General features: G+C 41.7%; 1 protein-coding gene across 1 annotated transcript in view; it reads right to left on the bottom strand.

Annotated features, from left to right (window-relative positions):
• Window positions 1-11,052, bottom strand: part of LOC115459550 (lysophospholipase-like protein 1) — a gene marked incomplete at its 5' end in the record, with an annotated part of 32,688 nt that extends 21,636 nt beyond the window's left edge. The window contains one exon of the mRNA XM_030189363.1: window positions 10,883-11,052. Within this exon, the coding sequence (XP_030045223.1) occupies window positions 10,883-11,052 (170 nt within the window). The remainder of the gene's footprint in view (window positions 1-10,882) is intronic.
• Window positions 11,053-23,949: the final 12,897 nt, after the last annotated feature.

The raw sequence follows: 23,949 nt of genomic DNA, 5'->3' as shown, positions 1-23,949 counted from the left end.
TTTTATATAAGATTTAGCTTGTTCTACAAAAAGTTGCAAAAATGTACCTATATACATAGACAAAGGTTCCAAAAGTGATCCTCTGCTAGAAACAATTGGCCGTCCACGTGGACAATCAAGTATTTTATGTATTTATGGCAATGTATATAGTACTGGGATTTGAGGATATTTGACATTCAAAAAAGAAAGCTCCTTTTGAGTTAAAAACCCTTGCAAAAAGCCTGATCCCGTGACATATATAGCTCTGAGGTCTAGATGGATCTTCTTCAATCTCTTCATACTCCAGAGGATTTGAAAGTAGGCGAAAAATCTTATTATCATACGCATCCCTATCTTGAACAACTATGGCCCTTTATCTGCTCTCCTTATTACTATCTCTTGATTTTCTCATAGAAATTTAATAGCTATTCTCTCCTCCTTGGTGCAGTTAAAATAAACTCTATTAGCTGTACTCTCAATGGATTCAAATTCTCTAATCACCAGTTGTTTGAAAATGAATATTGCTGGGTCTATAGGACCCAGAGGAATCCATTTTGATCTTAATGTAACTCTTGAATTGTCAGTGGTGATTACTTCTTTTCTATAAAAGAACGATTTAATTTGCAGATTTCTAATACATTTCTCAAAGTCAATCCTGCATTGAAAATCATCACGATGTATTGTTAGTTCAAAAGACAGGCCCTTAGCTAATACTTGATGTTCAAAAATGGAGAGGGAATAAATATCGGGATGGATTAATAACCACAGAGTCTTTCATTGTTGTGACCAAGTATACGGTCGTTCCATTCTGTCTTGGGGCTGTTGCTACTCTTGTCTGCCCCAGCATCTTTGATATCTCCTTCTTCCTCTGCCTCTTCGCCCTGACAGCAAGAAATCTAGTACTTGACAGGCATTTTGCCTAGTTGGAGTCTGTTGATGCTTTTCCTCCCCCTCCTTTTAAGAAACATTTACAAAAATTAATAAAATAAGATCCAAGATTCTCATGATACTGAGGATTATTGATTTATTAATCTTAGAAATATTTTATCTTAACCATGATTACTAACCAGGCCTTGTAATGCTCTATTTCTGTCTTTGCTTCATACTCGACTGAAAGGGTAATCTTATAACAGTATCTAAACAGGGACTGTACATAGGTACTCCAAGGCAGAGGTAAGTTTGCACATGTGCTGGAATGTGCCCCTGGGGGGAGGGGGGAGGAAATAAAAAATGGGGCTCCATGGTAGGAGACCCACAAATGCATGTTTGCCTATGGCCCAATATAGTTTTAATATGGATCACAAGGGAAAACGTTAAAGGGCTGGGGGAAGAGGGTTATTCAACAGGATGGGAAATTCGGCACACACAAAAAAATTACAAATAAAAGTATGTAGAATTTCAAAGAACTTGAAAATATTGTGCACACAATTTTCAAACTTCTAGCACAGAATTCCATCAAAAGTAGTACTTTAAGAAATTTAGAACAATTAGAGCACAGTATGCACACTAAAAGGCACTGTTCATGAGTGCATTTACCTAAAGATGCCACACCAACTTTTTGGAACTTTCTTCCTCTCGTGATACAAGCAGAATTGTCCTTCAAAAATTTGAAATACACTATAAAAAAAAACCTGGCTCATCTAAAAACAGGCCTTTGGTTCAAACCAGGAAGTTCAGTGCCAACCAGCCACTAGCTTGCTTCCATTTTACCAGTTTACCCCTCCCCATCCCACTGCCGTCCCCCCTCCAGGACTTCTTTTTCTTAGTGAGTCTTTGTACTCCTTGATTGAATGTAGACTCTTTCCTATCACGGTTTGTAGTTCTTTTTCAATTTGTTTGTTGGTTTTTAGTTTGTAAACCACCTAGATCTGCCAATTAGGCAAGGCAGTATAGAATGTCTCAATAAACAAACATATTTATACAATACCTCTTCAGAGTCCTGCAAATAATATGTACGTTATAGAAAACCACATGTATTTCTATTGCAAAACAGCATAATATTTTACTATGTCATTATCTGGGTAAGCCATCATTTGAAAAACATCCTCATGGTGTATAAAAGTGGATCTGTAAGTTCAAGATGTACCTAAAATCAAATCAAATTAATTTTTGTATATCGCTAATATCCCCTTTCCAGGGTTCAGTGCGGTTTACATTCTAGGTGGGACAAAAGCCGATAATGTTAGTGTGAGGTATGAGAACAATTAGAGACCACTGGTGTAATGCATGAGATCAAAAACATTATAGGAAAGGATAATGGATGATACTAGGAGATAGAAGTCAATGGATTGTTATGAAGCAGTCTTTGGGAAAAGAAAGGTTTCTAGCCCCTTCCTGAAGCTAAGGTAGCTGTTTTCTGTTATGAAGGCAATAGGTAGAGTTACATATTTTAACTCCAAGTGCAGGGAATAGAGAGCTGAAAATCTTCTGATTTCAAATTGTCTTAACGGTGATGCTAGCATCAGTTGTTCTTTCAGTCTGTTAGACTGGACCAAACGTAGTGAAGTGGTCTTAGTCAGCAGTTCAGAGGGGAGACCCTGTAAGATTTGAAAAACTAAACATGTAGCTTTGAACCTGAATCGTTCTGCTATGGGAAGCCAGTGCCGTTTGTTAAGATGAGTTGAAACACTAATATAGCTATTCAATCTGTATATTAGTCTAGCAGCAGTATGATTTGCAGTATTTTCTGATATTGACACTAAATACCAAGAAGTTGAACGTTACAATAATCCAAGTGGGGTAAGACAAACATTTGGACTAGTAATGCAATGGCTTTTTGGTCGAAGAATGATCTGACTAGACGTAGCTATCTCATTTTGAATAGTGTTTTCTTCCACAGCTGGTTAATATGGGAAGAGAAGGTGAGTGAAGAATCAAGCAAGACCCTTAGTACTCTGGTTTCAGATTTGACTGCAAAGATTTGACCACTGGACAAAGATATTGATGATGGGACTTCAACTCCCTGATTTCGGAACCACAGAACCTTGGCTTTTTGCGCATTCAATTTCAGTTTATTGGTCAGAGCCCAGGTGCTAAATGCAGTCATGCCATTCGCTATAGACTGAGTTGTATTTTTGATGCTGTCACTGATAGAGAAGCAGGATGTCCCTGTGAGACCCCTCAATTAGGAGACCAATAGTTGGAAAGTTGTCTGTTTTGCTTGACAGAATAGCTTCAATCTGAAAGGAATTCACTGAAGCATTGGATCACAGTCCCTGTTATTCTTATGTGACCCAGACGTTCGAGTAGCAATGTGTGGTCAACTGCAATGAATGCCGCCGATATATCGAATTGGAGAAGAACTACTTGGTCACCTTTGAATAGGTGTTGTTTGACAAATGTAGTTAGAACTAGCAGCAATGATTCCGTACTATGTGACAATCTGAAGCCAAACTGTCACCAGTGTAATATAGAACATTTTTCCAGATATAAACAGTTGTTTACTGATGTAGGTTTCTAATACTTTAGTAAAACTGGGTATGCTTATCACTGGATGGTAGTTTGCAGGCGATGCTACGTCTAGCCCAGATCCCTTCAACAGCAGAGTGAGAACGTTTTTGCCCATATTAGGAGGAAGAGAGCCAGTTTTAAACAGTTCATTGAGATCATTGAGTAACCAGTTTGCTGCTTCTATAGGGATGGAATTGAGTAAGTATTTTGGGCACTGATCCAGGGAACAGTTGGCTCAGGAGCATTTCAACAGAAGGGATCTTACATCCTCAAATGTTAGTGGCTGAAAAGATTCCCAGTTTTGAGTCCTTGGATTGTAGAATTGCAGGATCTCCAGCGATTGAAGTTGAACTAAAGCGTGTACTATTTTCCTCTGTTGGAGTAGCTTTAGATAACTCAGACCTAATTTGGAGGATTTTATTGGCAAAATGATCAGATAGATCTTGGGTGGTGGGACATATTTTCTGTGAATGTTCATCATCATCATTAGTGGAAGCTAGTTTTTTTAACTAAAGAGCACTACAGTACTGACATTTTGAATCAGCTACCTTTTTGTAGCGTCAGAAGGCTGATTCCATTTGCATTTATCAGTAGTATTTTTGTTCTTTCTCCATTGCTTTTCAAAGCATCAACATTCCTTATTTAGGATGGATAGTTCCTCTGTAAACCATGCTGAATTTCTGGATGTCTTGACCTTTTTAGTGGTAAATGGAACAATTTTGTCTAATATGGCTTTCACCTTGGTATCCCAGTGGGATTTGATCGAACCATGTGTAGGAGATAAGGTAGTGAGGGAATCTGTTAGCTCAGACCAGAAAGTGACCTCCTTGATTTTTTACCTCTGGTGGAGATGAGTTTGGAGGACTTGTGCCTGGTTAAACTTGACGTATAGGTATCAGTGGTGAAATACAGTTGGAAGTGGTCAGACCATGGTACTGGCCTCCATTTGAATGAACTGATCAAGCTATTACGATAGGAAGTCATGAAGTCTATCGCATGGCCTTTTTCATGAGTTGCACCTTCGGAGAATGTAGTTAGTTCGCATTCCTTCAGGAATTATTTGAAGTTGTGGACTTTGGTGTCCGCATCATTTTCCAAGAGTAGGTTTAAGTCTCCCACAAAGATACTCCTAGAAAATTGGGACATGGCAGAGGAAATAATCTCTTCAAGTCGAGGTTCTGCCTTGGACCAAGCTCCTGGAGGACGGTAAATAACGAGTAGGGCGATTTGATTTGCCTCTTTTGAATCATTGCAGAATTTGCACATCATATATTCCAGTTCAGGAAAAGCCCCAGAACTAACTAAAGACACGTGGAAAAAAATACATTAATATAAGAGCCACTTCATGGTGATAACTTTTGGAGCTAATTTAAGTCAGTCAGGGTTAGCGCTCTTTATCAGTTCTAAATGTGCGCTGTTAAAGACTTCACAACAGAGTCCTCCCTGAGGGTAGAAGCCACCGATAGTGAGGAGAGGTCATGATGTCTCAGGAGCTCATAAAGTGGGGAAGTGTGGATATGCCATTGTGGCAGACTCCAAAATGATGCTATGACTCACTGTTATTAGGTAGGGTTCCTCTTTCAAGCTGTCATTCTTCCATAGTCAGTCATGTAGTAGTAAGGGAGAGTTTAGAGCATGCAAGAGGCCATAACGTAGTTTTCGTGTTATGGAATTGTCAATTTCCCTTGTTTGCTGTTTGAATTATGATTACAAGAACAGAGCTGAGCAGGACAGGTATTTGTATGACAGAGGAAAGTAACTGACCTTAAAAAAAACACTTTTTCTATAAAATAGCACATAAAAAACACAAGGGACCATCTAGTTTTTCTGTTTCTCGATGCAATGTCATGAATCTTCCCAGTCTATGGTTTCATCCTTACTTCCCTGCATCCAAGCATGTTGTGCTTAGTCCATTTTTGTTTCAATTCTATTATATTTTATCCTCCACCACTTCCAGGGGGAGACATTTACATAGTAACATAATAGACGATGGCAGATAAAGACCTGTACGGTCCATCTAGTCTGCCCAACAAGATAAACTCATATGTGCTACTTTATGTGTATACCTGACTTTGATTTGCATTTGCCATTTTCAGGGCACAGACCGTAGAAGTCTGCCAAGCACTAGGCCCTCCTCCCAACCACTAGCCCCGCCTCCCACCACCGGCTCTGCCACCCAATCTCCGCTAAGCTTCTGAGGATCCATTCCTTCTGAACAGGATTCCTTTATGTTTATCCCACGCATTCTTGAATTCCATTACTGTTTTCATCTCCACCACCTCCCACAGGAGGGCATTCCAAGTATCCACCACTCTCTCTGTGAAAAAATACTTCCTGACATTTTTCTTGAGTCTACCCCCCTTCAATCTCATTTCATGTCCTCCAGTTCTACCGCCTTCCCATCTACGGAAAAGGTTCGTTTGCAGATTAATACCTTTCAAATATTTGAACGTCTGTATCATATCACCCGTTTCTCCTTTCTTCCAGAGTATACATGTTCAGGTCATCAAGTCTCTGCTCATACATCTTGTAACGCAAATCCCTTACCATTCTCGTAGCTTTTCTTTGCACCGCTTCAATTCTTTTTACATCCTTTGCAAGGTACGGCCTCCAAAACTGAACACAATACTCTAGGTGGGGCCTCACCAATGACTTATACAGGGGCATCAACACCTCCTTTCTTCTGCTGGTCACACCTCTCTCTATACAGCCTAACAACCTTCTAGCTACGGCCACCGCCTTGTCACACTGTTTCGTCGCCTTCAGATCCTCAGATACTATCACCCCAAGATCCCTCTCCCCGTCCGTACCTATCAGATTCTCCCCGCCTAACACATACGTCTCCCGAGGATTTCTATTCCCTAAGTGCATCACTTTGCATTTCTTCGCATTGAATTTTAATTGCCAAACCTTAGACCATTCTTCTAGCTTCCTCAGATCCTTTTTCATGTTTTCCACTCCCTCCCGGGTGTCCACTCTGTTACAGATCTTAGTATCATCCACAAATAGGCAAACTTTACCTTCTAACCCTTCGGCAATGTCACTCACAAATATACTGAACAGAATCAGCCACAGCACCAATCCCTGAGGCACTCCACTGCTCACCTTTCCCTCATCTGAGCGAATTCCATTTACCACCACCCTCTGGAATCTGTCCATCAACCAGTTCCCAGTGGCGTTCCTAGGGGGGGCTCACACCCGGGGCGGATTGCCGATGCGCCCTGCCCCCCCGGGTGCAGCGCCCTGCCCCCCCGGGTGCAGCGCACCCCCCCCCCCCCGGTGAAAGGACACCCCCCCCCCGCGAAAGAACCCCCCCGGGTGCACGCCGCTGGGGGGGGGGGGTGCCACGCGCACCTGTCCTTCGTTTGTTCCATGCTCCCTCTGCCCTGGAACAGATAACCTGTTCCGGGGCAGAGGGAGCATGGAACGAACGAAGGACAGGCGCGCGCGGCACCCCCCCTCCCCCAAGCGGCGTGCACCCAGGGCGGACTGCACCCACCGCCCCCCCCCCCCGCCCCAGGAACGCCACTGCCAATTCCTAATCCAGTTCATCACGTCGGGTCCTATCTTCAGCCTGTCAAGTTTATTCAAGAGCCTCCTGTGGGGAATGTGGTTTATTTGGTTTACTAAGTCTAGCCACTCTTCGGCTTCAATTATGATTTGTTGTTACACAACTCCCTTATCCCTGAAAATGTTTGCCTCTATGTGTATGATCTACACATTTGAGGTATTTGCCCTCCGACAATAATTTTAACTTTCTGGTGTAGGATGAAAATGTTGCTCAATATGCCCAAACTAGAGAATGTTTAACTATATGTAAAAAAATAAATATACTTACACAAGTTGTAAAGGCTCTACACTCAGGGGAATTGAACAGAAAGGCACTGGTGTTCCTTCCAAGTAAGATGCCACAATCTACAGGCCAACTGAATTAGCCTGTTCCTAAATAGCTGTCACTCTCTCCTAGCTCATTAACAGCTGTGTCATTGTTCTCTGAATCCAACAGTCCATCACCTGCAAGGTCTGTTTAATGTATTCAATAGCTGCATTTAACAAACATGTCTCCTGGGTTTGTAGCACTGTAGTAGCTCACTGTGATAAATCCAAATAAATATGTAGATAGAAGGGGGAGAGAGGGGGTCAGAGAGGCAGACATGAAGAACAAAAACATTATTTTTTTCTTCAGATAAACATGATGCCTGCAAATGGATGTAAAAAAATGTGTAATCTAAGTTTAACAAAATGTATTAAAATCGTGCGTTCTGCTCACATGCATTATCGCCTTTATGTGCTACAAGTAAAATTCATTTGATCAGTCCTTTGATAATCCCACATTTCTCAGAATGAAGGCATTTAAATCCACGGTCTTGCAGGCCACATTGCCACAGGTGTGGCTTTAATTTTAAAAATTAAAAATGTTATGAACAAAGATATAGTACAGTCTGCTAATAGGTTCCATGAAACGTCTTAAATTTATTTACATCCAACTTTTACAGAAGCGCTTTAGAAATATACAGCTCAATACTCAGAAGCATGCACAAGTTTACCCCAGGATTCTAAATAGTGCAAATTAAGTTGCATGCACAAATCCAGTCATATTCTGGATTTGCACAAGCAACTTAATTAGTTAACAAGCCAGTCTCCACAGATAATTGCCACTTAACAAGCAATTAACATTAATTATAATTTACAAGCAGAAATGTCTAAGCATATTCTATGAACATGATGTGCGTACATTCTAAGTCGCATAGTTGAAAAGGGAGAATGGCCATGGGTATGGAATGGGTGGGGGGGGGGGGGCATTTCTGAAATCTAAGCTTGTGGTTATATTATACACACAGTCCGCACATAATTTAGGTGTTGGTACTTGGCGTAGCTGCCAGTGACTAAATTTAGTTGTGCGGGCGGGCGCTCGGTGTATTCTATAAACCGCATGGAAATTTAGGTGTCCTTTATAGAATATGCCTAGACATATTTCATTTCATTTTTTTGGCATCATATATAGAATCTAGTCCTTAATGGCAACCACTAGTTGTGTAAGTGCTCAATATGGATAATTCCACTGAAAATTCTTACAACCTCCCCAGTACAATCCGGATAATAATGAAGTGTAGCGAGATCGTTTCTCCCTTTGGAAAGTCAGAGATATTCAACTATTAGCTACACAGCTACATGGTTTAATTTAGGACACAAAAAGACTGTTTTAGTACACAGCATGCTGTCTTTGGAAACTCAAAATTCCAGTGGGCATTTCTGTATACTTGTTAGGAATAAACAACAACTTGATTTTGCTTAAGGATAAAGGGGATTTATCTGATACAGTGTTTGCTTTTAGCAGCAAGATTGACTGTAGGGAGATATTAGAAATGTACAAGTGTAGAAAACTTAGGATGTATTTCAAATGGAAAAACTGACTTATAAGGTACATGATAGGAGTCTTGTGTTTTGGGACCAGTGGATGCCTTTTTTTTTCCTCTTACGTTCATATGTTGTAAACAATTTGACTGTTATACCACCTATGTTTTCCGAAACTTCCTATGTGAAACCCTCTGTGGTTTAGCTTAAGTTTTATTATACAGTGGGAAATGCTGAAATGCTTTGTGTAACTCACACATTGCAGTTAACTGATTAATTTTTGAGTGTGGCGGGAGGGGGAGGTTGTCTCTGTGGACAATAATCACTATATAAGTACATAAGTATTGCCATACTGGGAAAGACCAAAGGTCTATCAAGCCCAGCATCCTGTTTCCAAAAGTGGCCAATCCAGGTCACAAATACCCAGCAAGATCCCAAAAATGTACAAAACATGTACAAAATATGCTAATCATTGGAAGCTGCTCTCTTTAAAAACAACACTTTAATAAAATGTTTAAATTAAAAGAAAAAAAGGCTGTCCTAAATTAGCTGTACAGACTGTAACTGAATACCGCCAGCTATCCATATGTGACTGTCTCTGGGAAAAGGTGACTTTAGTGTCCAGAAAAAAAAAAGGTTTTATTGAATTCTGTTACAGCAAACAATTTGTAATACAACAGTCCAAACCTCATCCTTTTATGTAAAAATTTTTTTTAAGTTACAGAAGTTCAAACATGGACATTTTATAGGCTGCTTATGGACCCACAACATGAAAATAAAATCAGCCACTCTCAACATTTTGGATCTGCTACTTTAGTTATCTATTCCCAGGGACGATCACATATAGTGTACAGTCAGCACCACTGAATCTATGTATAATATTTAAATGTCATGGCTGGCATTTATAAAAACATGCTGGCAGCAGGGTTTAAATATTGACCTGATACTATATAACAATGTGCAGTAATTAGTAGTACTCAATTCTATCAATCTCAGAAGGATGAAAGTCTAAATTATGATGAGACTTGAACCCATCAAGGTATTTGAGACAATACTATTCCTTCAGCCAAATATTTGGGAATGGCAAAAGGAAAAACATTTTATTTGTTTTTGGAATTTTTGACTCCACCCCCTCCCCCCAATTTTTGCACTTTTTTCTGTTTCCCACATTCTTGTTAATAAAAATTATGAATGCTAACTTGTAGGTTAATGTACATTGAATTATTTTGCGTGCATTAAAGTTTTTAAGGCAAGCTAATGAGCATTGAATGCATGCTAGCAAATGCACCATCATCTGCTGGTGGCAAATGAGCAGCAGAAAATAAAACACATTTGAACTAAACTGATGAGCAAAATATTTTGCAAAATAACTGAAATAATAAAACCACTTCTTCCTGATTTTAAATTGTCAGTAGTAAAAGGAAGAACAGTGAGATTCACTTTAACACATGCAACAATACACTGAACCAGAGTGCAAGGGATTCCTATTAAAACACACAAGAGTTTCTATCCAAAATTACTTTCCAGGTCATGTATACACAGTTTGAACATATGCATAGTTCTGAAGAAAACCACACCTGTTAGAGTCCTTCTGTCTCTTATATGATGTCCTGAAAATGTAGGGGTCCTTTTACTAACGTGTGCTGAAAAATGGCCTGCGGTAGCGTAGACACCTGTTTTGGGCACGCGCAAAATTATTTTCCAGCGCACCTACAAAAAATGCCTTTTTAAAATTTTTGCCAAAAATGGACGTGCGGCAAAATGAAAATTGCCGCGCGTCCATTTTGGGTCTGAGACCTTACCGCCAGCCATTGACCTAGTGGTAAAGTCTCACAAGGTAAGTGGACGGTAATGATCTACGTATGTCAAATGCCACTTGGTGCGCGTCCAATGCGCGTGCCCGAAAATAAAAATTATGTTTCGGACACGCGCCAAAAATGAAATTACCGCAAGAGCCTTGCGGTAGCCTGGCGGTAACTCCATTCTGGTGCGTGTAGATGCTTACGCACCTTAGTAAAAGGGCCCCTTAGTGCAACAATTTTTATGAGAACCCACAGAGATACAAGTCTCTCAGTAGGCCAAAAAAAAAATGCCTTACCAAGGATTATCCTATGCTTTGGGATGCCACTTTTAACTTCCTCATTAATCAGATCTCTCAAATCCTGGGACATTGATTCAATGGATTCAAGGTGCTCTGGGCAATCACTGGAGATTTTGTATCTGTCAAACCATACTGTGGATAATGCCCCCATCATAGGTGTGTATGGCCTGAAAAAGTAATTCATGTAATTTACAAAGCACTCAAACACTGTGCACAGAAAAATGATAGTTTAAGAGACAGTTCAACGTAAAGTGAATACTGAATGCATGGACTTTGAGCAACATTGCAAATAGGAAAGAGCCAAATAATGAACTGACCATGACCCTCAGGGACTGCTGGGATCAATGGAGACCCACAATTCCATCCAGAGAGAAATTGGAAATGCACAGGGAGCATTAGGAACACCAAGCATACTGTACAATTTAATATTTCTGTTTGGATGTTTCTGCTTGAAACAGTCTTCAGTAAGAATACAAGAAGAAGATATATTTAATGAAATATATATTTCACAGATTAAGAAACCATTGGAAAAAGAAACAAGTGGAAACAGCATAAACAGCATTGCTCATGGATTTCTTTCTACCCTTTCTGCATATGTGCCTGTATATGTCTATCTATGTTGTTTTGTGTGTGTCGCTGACATGGAGGTGAGGGGGAAGGGCCGTTTGAATGCAGCGGTTCCCAAACATTCCTTTCATAATTAACAGATTTCAAAGGATGGATTTTATAGTTTAACCACTGCTGTCTCTGTTCCATGGCTACAGATATTGCTATGCTTCACTACTAACTGGTAGTACACACAGCAGTCAGAAGCAAAGTACATGGCTGAAGTCATTATCACTGTTCAAGGGGTTCAGCCAGAATGTTTCACAGAAGAATGTCCAACAAAGAAAAAGAAATACATATCTGAATCACTAAGAGCCAACCTAGCAGTGATAGGGGTGTGACAGAAATGACAGTGGGGAGAGCATACCTCGTGGAATTATATCCAGTTCTCGTGTGTGTCAGAAGGCTCTGTAATCCATAACCAGATCTGCATGCACTGTCTCCTTGCAAATCTATCTCATGCATATTAATTGTGAACATCCTGAAAACTCAACTGGCTGGGTGTACCTTAAGGACTGGTGTGAGAACTAGAGGATGACCAAAACCAAATCTGTGGTCGAAATCCACAGCTCGGTTTTGGCCAGAACCAGAACCGCCCCCCCGACAAACCACATTTTCGGCCCTCCAGGCCACCCACGACTCTACCCTACTCCTCCCCTCACACAGTTAGGCCTGCCTCAGGCTTACCTTGTAAAGGCCCTGGTGATCTAGTGGTGTCTTTGGGGCAGGAGCATCCCAAGTTGCTCCTATCCCCTTCGGATGTGCTGTAACAATGGTAGCCACGACTTACTATGGCAGTCTCACAAGGCTGCCATGGGAAGTCGCAGCCTCCAATTTTGGAATTGGAAATGGCTTGAGCAGGCTGCTGCTCAGGCCATTCTCAATTACAAAATGACAGCTGTGAGGCTGCCACAAGAAGTTACAGTGCAGCCGACAGGGGCAGGAGCAACTCGGGATGCTCCTGCTCTGAAGACACCACTAGAATGCCAGGACCTTTACAAGGTAGTCCCAGGGAGGGCCTATAGGAAAGGAGGAGGAGCGTGGAGTGGTGGATGGTATGGGGGTGGGGGGTGGAATGTGTGTTTTCTGTTGGGGGGGTGGGGGGAGGTTGGCTTGTGGCGGTGGGGCTACAGTTTCGGATTTCTACAGAAAATGCACAGGCATTTTTGGCCGAAACCCGAACCCGGATTTCAGGTCAGTTTCGCTGTCGAAACTGAAATTCGGTCAGTCTCTATTGAGAACTAATGGTCTACGGGCTATACAAGTAATTGTTTCTTATTCCCTAAACGTAATAGTATTTCATGAAGAGTATCAGAATAGACAAGCATTATGTAGGGATCATGTCCAAAATCCTTTTCCATGTTAACTTTTGAGGAGCCGTTTTTGTAGTGAGCACCACAGCGATAAATATTAAGAAGGTAACTGTCAAAAGCATTTTTGCAGGTAAAGAAGTGCTTTATCCACGGAAAACAAAATAGCATGCCCAAAGTGTTGATAAAGTTTCATTTGTACAGACTGTAATGTATAGCATGAGACAGTTTGCGAACCCCTCACACAATGTTCTGCAATTTAACATAAAATTAGGTCCTTGCCTGAACCTTGATAACAGATAAAAATAACCTTATTTCTTATGCTGCTTTGCAACCCACTAAGGAAATTATGATTGGACTGGTGGATATAAATATTGTAAAATACACACACACGTATATACATATATCTACATATACATATACACATACATATATCTACATATACATACACACATACATATATATATATATCTATATACACACACACCCAGGCAAAAATACATGCAACTGAAAAGACTCAAGAATAAGTATCCTTTGGTGATAAAGCATGTGAACATTTCATTAACTGGTGGCACCTTCTTAAGCATCAATAACTTCAAAATGTTTCTAGCCCTTGGAGAATTTTGGCCCATTCTTCCATCCAGAACCATTTCAGCCCTGTGACATTTGAAGGCTTCCGAACAAATCTTTTCAGATCTTGGTACAACATTTCAATATGGTTTAGGTAGGGACTTTCATTTAGCCAATCCAAAGGCCCCAATATTTAATGGCACTTTTCCAGGTAGATGCTCCCAAGGTCACATCTGGATTTCCAGAGGAGTTATCTGGATAATGCCACTGAAAATTCACCAACTGCCCTGGCACTATTTGGGCAGTCTTGGTTTAGAGCCAAAAGTTATCCTAGTACTGCCATAACATTAAACACTGTGGTTTGTATTTTAAAGCAGCACTGACCATGGAGTTTAAATATCGGGGGAGGTGGATTTCTTTAATGTTTGTTCACCCCGGCTGGATTTCATTGTTTTAAAGTGTACTGCGTCTTTTTAAAGACAGTGTGCTTTTTACCTACATAAATTGCACACTATTGAGACCTTTCAAACAAACCCCTGAGGCAGGCACTCAGCTGAAACAATGTGCCGTGTTGGGTCCTTCAAGGAATAAAGTGTTATATTTCATTCAGTCATCCTTCTGTTTTCCTTCTGCAAGAGCTCTGCTGGCTATACCACTGCTTTGGGTGCTTTTTTACACAGTGTGTCACGGTCCTCTGCTTCTGCGGACATTCTCCACTTTCCCTCCCCTCAACCATGATACAAACATTCAAATATTTGAAAGGTATTAATCCGCAAACGAACCTTTTCCAGAGACGGGAAGGTAGTAGAACTAGAGGACATGAATTGAGGTTGAACGGGAGAACTCAAGAGTAATGCCAGGAAGTATTTTTTTCAGAGAGGGTGGTGGATACATGGAATTCCCTCCCACAGGAGGTGGTGGAGATGAAAACGGTAACGGAATTCAAACATGCATGAGATAAACACAAAGGAATCCTGTTTAGAAGGAACAGATCCACGGAATCTTAGCGGAGATTGGGTGGCAACACCAGTAATTGGGAAGCAAAACCAGAAATGGGCAGACTTCTACAGTCTGTGCCCTGATCATGACTGAATAGATATGGATGGGCTGGAGTGTAAATTTTAAGGGGCTTCAATGTTATTCAAAACTTTTAGAACAAGAATAGTGCTGGGAAGACTTCTACAGTCTGTGCCCTGAAAATGGCAAGGACAAATCAAACTCATTTATACATATAAAGTATCGCATACCATCTATAATGAGTTTATCTTGTTGGGCAGACTGGATGGACTGTACAGGTCTTTATCTGCCATTATAGACTATGTTACTATCAGGCTCATTTTCAAAAGAGAAGGACGCCCATCTTTCGACACAAATCGGAAGATGGGCGTCCTTCTCACAGGGTCGCCAAAATCGGTATAATCGAAAGCCGATTTTGGGTGTCCCCAACTGCTTTCCGTCGTGGGGACGACCAAAGTTCATGGGGGCGTGTCGGAGGCATAGCGAAGGTGGGACTTGAGCGTCCTAACACATGGACGTCCTCGACCCATAATGAAAAAAAAAGGGCGTCCCTGATGAGCACTTGGATGACTTTACCTGGTCCTGTTTTTCATACGACCAAGGCATAAAAAGATGCCCGAACTGATCAGATGACCACCAGAGATAATCGGTGATGACCTCCCCTTACTCCCCCAGTGGTCACTAACCACCTCCCACCCTCAAAAATAATCTTTAAAAGTATTTTGTGCCAGCCTCTATGCCAGCCTCAAATGTCATACTCAGGTCCATCATAGCAGTATGCAGGTCCCTGGAGCAGTTTTAGTGGGTGCAGTACACTTCAGGCAGGTGGACCCAGGCCATCCCCCCTACCTGTTACACTTGTGGTGGTAAATGTGAGCCCTCCAAAACCCACCAGAAATCCACTGTACCCACATGTAGGTGCCCCCTTTCACCCGTAAGGGCTATGGTAGTGGTGTACAGTTGTGGGTAGTGGGTTTTGGGGGGGGCTCAGCACACAAGGAAAGGGAGATATGTACCTGGGAGCAATTTATTAAGTCCACTACAGTGCCCCGGCATGTGAGGAGGGCCAGTGCACTACGAATGCTGGCTCCTCCCACGACTAAAGGGCTTGAATTTGGTTGTTTCTGAGATGGGTGTCCTTGGTTTCCATTATTGCCGAAAATCAGAAACGACCAAGTCTAGGGACGACCATCTCTAAGGACAACCTAAATTTCAATTTTTGGGCATCCCCGACCGTATTATCGAAATGAAAGATGGACGTCCATCGGGACATTTTGCGAGGACGTCCTCAGCAAAACTTGGGCGTCCCTTTCGATTATGCCCCTCCACGTGTCCTCTGAAGCTGGTCTGTCCCTTGTGGGATGTAGGGCTTGTTCTTCGTGCGCTCCGGCGGCCTCACTCAGGCCACTCTTAAAGACCTTACCTTGATTGAGGGTATAAATGAGAGCATTTGGATTGTCAAACTTCAGGGGTACTTGGAGGAAGAGAGATTTCTCTCCCAGTCTTCCTTCCTTGTTAACAAGAAATATTATGTGGCTCTAATAAAAAAAACTAGTTTTATTGATCTCTTGTGGTACAATGAATTTATTTCTCAAAATATATGTACATTCCACAAGTGCTCTCTATCTCCACCTGCTGGTCGATGAGGAACATAACTCAGTTGTCTGGACTGATTCTTGGTGACGTAGTGGAAGTGAAATTTCTGCTGCTACTTTAGTATTTAATAAAGACATATCGGTGCCTCTGTGTCTTTAACATGGAGCCTAAGTGCATACTTGCCCTCTGAAATTAGTTGCCCCCTTATAAAATTACCCTCCACATGTCAAACTGTTCTACCACTGGAAACAGAAAACCTAAAATAAACATTGAATAAAACATAGTAACATAGTAACATAGTAGATGACGGCAGAAAAAGACCTGCACGGTCCATCTAGTCTGCCCACGATAAACTCATATGTGTATACCTTACCCTGATTTGTACCTGTCTTTTCCAGGGCACAGCCGTATAAATCTGTGCAGCAGTATTTCCCATCTCCCAACCACCAGTCCCTCCTCCCATCACCGGCTCCGGCACAGACCCCGTATAAAAAGTCTGCCCTCCCCCATCCTAGCCTCTCAACCACCAACCCCTCTTCCCCCTGCCACCCAATTTCAGTTAAGCTTCTGTGGATCCATTCCTTCTGCACAGGATTCCTTTATGCCTGTCCCACGCATGCTTGAATTCCGTTACCGTTTTCATCTCCACCACCTCCCGCGGGAGGGCATTCCAAGCGTTCACCACCCTCTCCGTGAAGAAATACTTCCTGACATCTTTCCTGAGTCTGCCCCCCTTCAATCTCATTTCATGTCCTCTCGTTCTACCGCCTTCCCATCTCCGGAAAAGATTCGTTTGCGGATTAATACCTTTCAAATATTTGAACGTCTGTATCATATCACCCCTGTTCCTCCTTTCCTCCAGAGTATACATGTTCAGGTCAGCAAGCCTCTCTTCATACGTCTTGGAACGCAACTCCCATACCATCCTCGTAGCTTTTCTTTGCACCGCTTCCATTTTTTTAACATCCTTCGCAAGGTACGGCCTCCAAAACTGAACACAATACTCCAGGTGGGGCCTCACCAACGTCTTATACAGGGGCATTAAAACCTCCTTTTTTCTGCTGGTCACACCTCTCTCTATACAGCCTAGCAACCTTCTCGCTACGGCCACCGCCTTGTCGCACTGTTTCATCGCCTTCAGGTCCTCAGATACTATCACCCCAAGATCCCTCTCCCCGTCCGTGTCTATCAGGCTCTCCCCACCTAACACATACGCCTCCCTTGGATTTCTACTCCCTAAGTGCATCACTTTGCATTTCTTCGCATTGAATTTTAATTGCCAAACGTTAGACCATTTTTCCAGCTTCTTCAGATCTTTTTTCATGTTTTTCACTCCCTCCGGGGTGTCCACTCTGTTGCAAATCTTGGTGTCATCCGCAAAAAGGCAAACTTTACCTTGTAACTCTTCGGCAATGTCACTCACAAATATATTGAACAGAATGGGCCCCAGCACCGATCCCTGAGGCACTCCACTACTCACCTTTCCCTCCTCCGAGCGAACTCCATTTACCACCACCCTCTGGCGTCTGCCCGTCAACCAGTTCCTAATCCAGTTTACCACTTCGGGTCCTATCTTCAGCCCTTCTAGTTTATTCAAGAGCCTCCTGTGGGGAACCGTGTCAAAAGCCTTGCTGAAATCTAAGTAGATGACGTCCATAGCCCGTCCTTGATTTAATTCTCCCGTCACCCAGTCAAAGAATTCAATGAGATTCGTTTGGCACGACTTCCCTTTGGTGAAACCATGTTGTCTTGGATCTTGCAACTTATTGGCTTCCAGGAAATTCACTATCCTTTCCTTCAGCATGGCTTCCATTACTTTTCCAATAACCGAAGTGAGGCTTACCGGCCTGTAGTTTCCAGCTTCTTCCCTATCCCCACTTTTGTGAAGAGGGACCACCTCCGCCGTTCTCCAATCCCTCGGAACCTCTCCCGTCTCCAAGGATTTATTAAACAAATCTTTAAGAGGACCCGCCAGAACCTCTCTGAGTTCCCTCAGTATTCTGGGGTGGATCCTGTCCGGCCCCATGGCTTTGTCCACATTTAGCTTTCCAAGTTGTTCATATACACTCTCTTCCGTGAACGGTGCTTTATCCAGTTCATTTTCAGGTGTACTATTGCCAGTCCCTCTCGGTCCTTCCCCAGGATTTTCTTCAGTAAAAACAGAACAAAAGTATCTATTTAGCAAATTGGCTTTTTCTTCATCATTTTCTACATAGCGTTTTGCTGTATCTTTTAGTCTTACAATCCCCTTTTTAGTCTTTCTCCTTTCACTAATATACCTGAAGAAGTTTTTGTCTCCCCTCCGTACATTTCTAGCCATTTGTTCTTCCGCTTGCGCCTTCGCCAGACGTACCTCTCTCTTGGCTTCTTTCAGTTTCATCCGGTATTCCTCCCCGTGTTCCTCTACTTGAGATTTTTTGTATTTCTGGAACGCTAACTCTTTAGCCTTTATTTTCTCAGCCACTTGCTTTGAAAACCATATCGGTTTCCTTTTTCTCTTGCTTTTATTTACCCTCCTTACATAAAGGTCTGTGGCCCTGTTTATTACTTCTTTTAGCCTGGACCACTGTCCTTCCACTTCTCGTATGTCCTCCCAGCCCCTCAGCTCCTTCCTTAGGTATTCTTCCATTTTGTTAAAGTCAGCTCGCTTGAAATCCAGGACTTTGAGTTTGGAGTGGCCGCCATCCACATGAGCCGTTATATCAAAACAAACCGTTTGATGGTCACTGTTTCCCAGGTGTGCAGCCACTCGGACATTTGACACACTATCCCCATTCGTGAGCACCAGATCCAACGTGGCTCCCTCCCTCGTGGGTTTGTTCACCATTTGTCTGAGCTGAGCACTTTGGAAAGCATCCACAATCTCTCTACTTCTTTCTGATTTTGCAGACGGAACCTTCCAATCTACATCCGGCAGATTAAAATCTCCCAACAACAGCACCTCTCTTTTCTTCCCCAACTTTTGAATATCAGCGATCAGATCTTTATCTAGTTCTTCCAAATGTGTTGGGGGTCTATAGACAACACCCACGTGGACCAAGGTTCTATCCTCTCTTTCTAAGGTGATCCATATCGCTTCTTCCTTTCCCCACTTCCCTGTCATTTCAGTTGCTGCGATATCATCTCTCACATACAGAGCTACTCCTCCACCTTTACGTCCCTCCCTATCCTTCCTAAAAAGGTTATAGCCTGGTATGTTTACATCCCATTCATGGGAACCATGGAGCCATGTCTCTGTGACTGCAACTATGTCCAAGTCAGTCTCCAACATCAGGGCTTGAAGGTCATGAATTTTATTGCTTAGACTGTGAGCATTTGTGGTCATTGCTTTCCAACTACATTTCCTAGTATGTGTTTTGGGTTTAGTGAATTGTGAGTGTCTTTTCTCTTTGGGTACCTTCTCTTCTTTTTGTTGCCTCTTCCTTGCTTTTTCTGCTTCAATTTTAGTTTCAGGAACATCACAGTGCTGTAGTGGAGCAAAAGAATTTTGTAGTGGCAACACTTGTGCGGGTGGATGCTTCTGTGTCACATGACTAATTCTGCCTGAGCCTACTGTGAGCCATCTGTTCCTTTGTGGTTTTATTCTCTGAGGCAGTGGTGAGAAGTTATGATTCTGCAAAGTCCTATAAGTTGGTTTAATTGTATCTAATTCTTGCATTACTTTATAGAGCTCTTGTTTTAAAGTAGATATCTGAAGACAGATAGGACAAGCTTTAAGTTTCCAGATGATTTGCCTTGAAACTAAAGCAGCACAATTATTGCAGAGAATAAAAGTCATCCTGATTGGTTGAAATGGGTATGAACAGGTGTACTATGTTGGAGTAATAGCCTGCAAGACTGCCTGTGTATGACTGAGGAGTAAAGTTAATGAGGATTTGGTTTGTCTATAAAGGTGTAGAAAACCCTGGGGTGGGTGTGTTGTGGGGAGGGTGGGTGGGATTATAAGTCCCAATGGGTCAGCTTAAGTGCTGCTATCAAGGGAATTCTGTAGCTTAATGGACCCAAATGGTAGTGTCTGATCAAGGACCTTACAGTTTATTAAACTTTTAAAACTACCCTAGATATTAATAACTTTCTTTTTGAATAAATCTAGATATTGCCAATAATTCTAGCAGTTTCAGCTATGTAAAAATGCCCCTCCCCTTTATCAGAGCTTGGCAGGAACAGAAAGAAAGCAAGAAAGACAGAAAGAGGTTTCCCAGTGCTAATTAAATTGATTAAGCAACAAGCCTTAAAAATTTAGGACAAAATATCAGGTAGTTTCTCACCTAAGCCAGCCAATTTGAGAAGTATGGGATTTAGGGGTCAGAATAAACCTGTCCTTTTTGCAGTAGCTTGGTTCTTCAGTCCCAGTACCTGGAAGTTAGAAGTAAAATTGGTATGTCCTTTAGTTTGAGTCCAACCCTGCTTGCCCCCAGCTGTGGGGGTGCTTAAGTCCCAATGGGTCAGCTTAAGTGCTGCTATCAAGGGAATTCTGTAGCTTAATGGACCCAAATGGTAGTGTCTGATCAAGGACCTTACAGTTTATTAAACTTTTAAAACTACCCTAGATATTAATAACTTTCTTTTTGAATAAATCTAGATATTGCCAATAATTCTAGCAGTTTCAGCTATGTAAAAATGCCCCTCCCCTTTATCAGAGCTTGGCAGGAACAGAAAGAAAGCAAGAAAGACAGAAAGAGGTTTCCCAGTGCTAATTAAATTGATTAAGCAACAAGCCTTAAAAATTTAGGACAAAATATCAGGTAGTTTCTCACCTAAGCCAGCCAATTTGAGAAGTATGGGATTTAGGGGTCAGAATAAACCTGTCCTTTTTGCAGGAGCTTGGTTCTTCAGTCCCAGTACCTGGAAGTTAGAAGTAAAATTGGTATGTCCTTTAGTTTGAGTCCAACCCTGCTTGCCCCCAGCTGTGGGGGTGCTTAAGTCCCAATGGGTCAGCTTAAGTGCTGCTATCAAGGGAATTCTGTAGCTTAATGGACCCAAATGGTAGTGTCTGATCAAGGACCTTACAGTTTATTAAACTTTTAAAACTACCCTAGATATTAATAACTTTCTTTTGAATAAATCTAGATATTGCCAATAATTCTAGCAGTTTCAGCTATGTAAAAATGCCCCTCCCCTTTATCAGAGCTTGGCAGGAACAGAAAGAAAGCAAGAAAGACAGAAAGAGGTTTCCCAGTGCTAATTAAATTGATTAAGCAACAAGCCTTAAAAATTTAGGACAAAATATCAGGTAGTTTCTCACCTAAGCCAGCCAATTTGAGAAGTATGGGATTTAGGGGTCAGAATAAACCTGTCCTTTTTGCAGGAGCTTGGTTCTTCAGTCCCAGTACCTGGAAGTTAGAAGTAAAATTGGTATGTCCTTTAGTTTGAGTCCAACCCTGCTTGCCCCCAGCTGTGGGGGTGCTTAAGTCCCAATGGGTCAGCTTAAGTGCTGCTATCAAGGGAATTCTGTAGCTTAATGGACCCAAATGGTAGTGTCTGATCAAGGACCTTACAGTTTATTAAACTTTTAAAACTACCCTAGATATTAATAACTTTCTTTTTGAATAAATCTAGATATTGCCAATAATTCTAGCAGTTTCAGCTATGTAAAAATGCCCCTCCCCTTTATCAGAGCTTGGCAGGAACAGAAAGAAAGCAAGAAAGACAGAAAGAGGTTTCCCAGTGCTAATTAAATTGATTAAGCAACAAGCCTTAAAAATTTAGGACAAAATATCAGGTAGTTTCTCACCTAAGCCAGCCAATTTGAGAAGTATGGGATTTAGGGGTCAGAATAAACCTGTCCTTTTTGCAGGAGCTTGGTTCTTCAGTCCCAGTACCTGGAAGTTAGAAGTAAAATTGGTATGTCCTTTAGTTTGAGTCCAACCCTGCTTGCCCCCAGCTGTGGGGGTGCTTAAGTCCCAATGGGTCAGCTTAAGTGCTGCTATCAAGGGAATTCTGTAGCTTAATGGACCCAAATGGTAGTGTCTGATCAAGGACCTTACAGTTTATTAAACTTTTAAAACTACCCTAGATATTAATAACTTTCTTTTTGAATAAATCTAGATATTGCCAATAATTCTAGCAGTTTCAGCTATGTAAAAATGCCCCTCCCCTTTATCAGAGCTTGGCAGGAACAGAAAGAAAGCAAGAAAGACAGAAAGAGGTTTCCCAGTGCTAATTAAATTGATTAAGCAACAAGCCTTAAAAATTTAGGACAAAATATCAGGTAGTTTCTCACCTAAGCCAGCCAATTTGAGAAGTATGGGATTTAGGGGTCAGAATAAACCTGTCCTTTTTGCAGGAGCTTGGTTCTTCAGTCCCAGTACCTGGAAGTTAGAAGTAAAATTGGTATGTCCTTTAGTTTGAGTCCAACCCTGCTTGCCCCCAGCTGTGGGGGTGCTTAAGTCCCAATGGGTCAGCTTAAGTGCTGCTATCAAGGGAATTCTGTAGCTTAATGGACCCAAATGGTAGTGTCTGATCAAGGACCTTACAGTTTATTAAACTTTTAAAACTACCCTAGATATTAATAACTTTCTTTTTGAATAAATCTAGATATTGCCAATAATTCTAGCAGTTTCAGCTATGTAAAAATGCCCCTCCCCTTTATCAGAGCTTGGCAGGAACAGAAAGAAAGCAAGAAAGACAGAAAGAGGTTTCCCAGTGCTAATTAAATTGATTAAGCAACAAGCCTTAAAAATTTAGGACAAAATATCAGGTAGTTTCTCACCTAAGCCAGCCAATTTGAGAAGTATGGGATTTAGGGGTCAGAATAAACCTGTCCTTTTTGCAGGAGCTTGGTTCTTCAGTCCCAGTACCTGGAAGTTAGAAGTAAAATTGGTATGTCCTTTAGTTTGAGTCCAACCCTGCTTGCCCCCAGCTGTGGGGGTGCTTAAGTCCCAATGGGTCAGCTTAAGTGCTGCTATCAAGGGAATTCTGTAGCTTAATGGACCCAAATGGTAGTGTCTGATCAAGGACCTTACAGTTTATTAAACTTTTAAAACTACCCTAGATATTAATAACTTTCTTTTTGAATAAATCTAGATATTGCCAATAATTCTAGCAGTTTCAGCTATGTAAAAATGCCCCTCCCCTTTATCAGAGCTTGGCAGGAACAGAAAGAAAGCAAGAAAGACAGAAAGAGGTTTCCCAGTGCTAATTAAATTGATTAAGCAACAAGCCTTAAAAATTAGGACAAAATATCAGGTAGTTTCTCACCTAAGCCAGCCAATTTGAGAAGTATGGGATTTAGGGGTCAGAATAAACCTGTCCTTTTTGCAGGAGCTTGGTTCTTCAGTCCCAGTACCTGGAAGTTAGAAGTAAAATTGGTATGTCCTTTAGTTTGAGTCCAACCCTGCTTGCCCCCAGCTGTGGGGGTGCTTAAGTCCCAATGGGTCAGCTTAAGTGCTGCTATCAAGGGAATTCTGTAGCTTAATGGACCCAAATGGTAGTGTCTGATCAAGGACCTTACAGTTTATTAAACTTTTAAAACTACCCTAGATATTAATAACTTTCTTTTTGAATAAATCTAGATATTGCCAATAATTCTAGCAGTTTCAGCTATGTAAAAATGCCCCTCCCCTTTATCAGAGCTTGGCAGGAACAGAAAGAAAGCAAGAAAGACAGAAAGAGGTTTCCCAGTGCTAATTAAATTGATTAAGCAACAAGCCTTAAAAATTTAGGACAAAATATCAGGTAGTTTCTCACCTAAGCCAGCCAATTTGAGAAGTATGGGATTTAGGGGTCAGAATAAACCTGTCCTTTTTGCAGGAGCTTGGTTCTTCAGTCCCAGTACCTGGAAGTTAGAAGTAAAATTGGTATGTCCTTTAGTTTGAGTCCAACCCTGCTTGCCCCCAGCTGTGGGGGTGCTTAAGTCCCAATGGGTCAGCTTAAGTGCTGCTATCAAGGGAATTCTGTAGCTTAATGGACCCAAATGGTAGTGTCTGATCAAGGACCTTACAGTTTATTAAACTTTTAAAACTA

This window comes from Microcaecilia unicolor, unplaced genomic scaffold (assembly GCF_901765095.1).
Source record: "Microcaecilia unicolor unplaced genomic scaffold, aMicUni1.1, whole genome shotgun sequence".
In the NCBI taxonomy this organism is placed as follows: domain Eukaryota; kingdom Metazoa; phylum Chordata; class Amphibia; order Gymnophiona; family Siphonopidae; genus Microcaecilia; species Microcaecilia unicolor.
The sequence above is the reverse complement of the archived record's forward strand: the minus strand, read 5'-3'. Positions and strand labels throughout refer to the sequence as shown.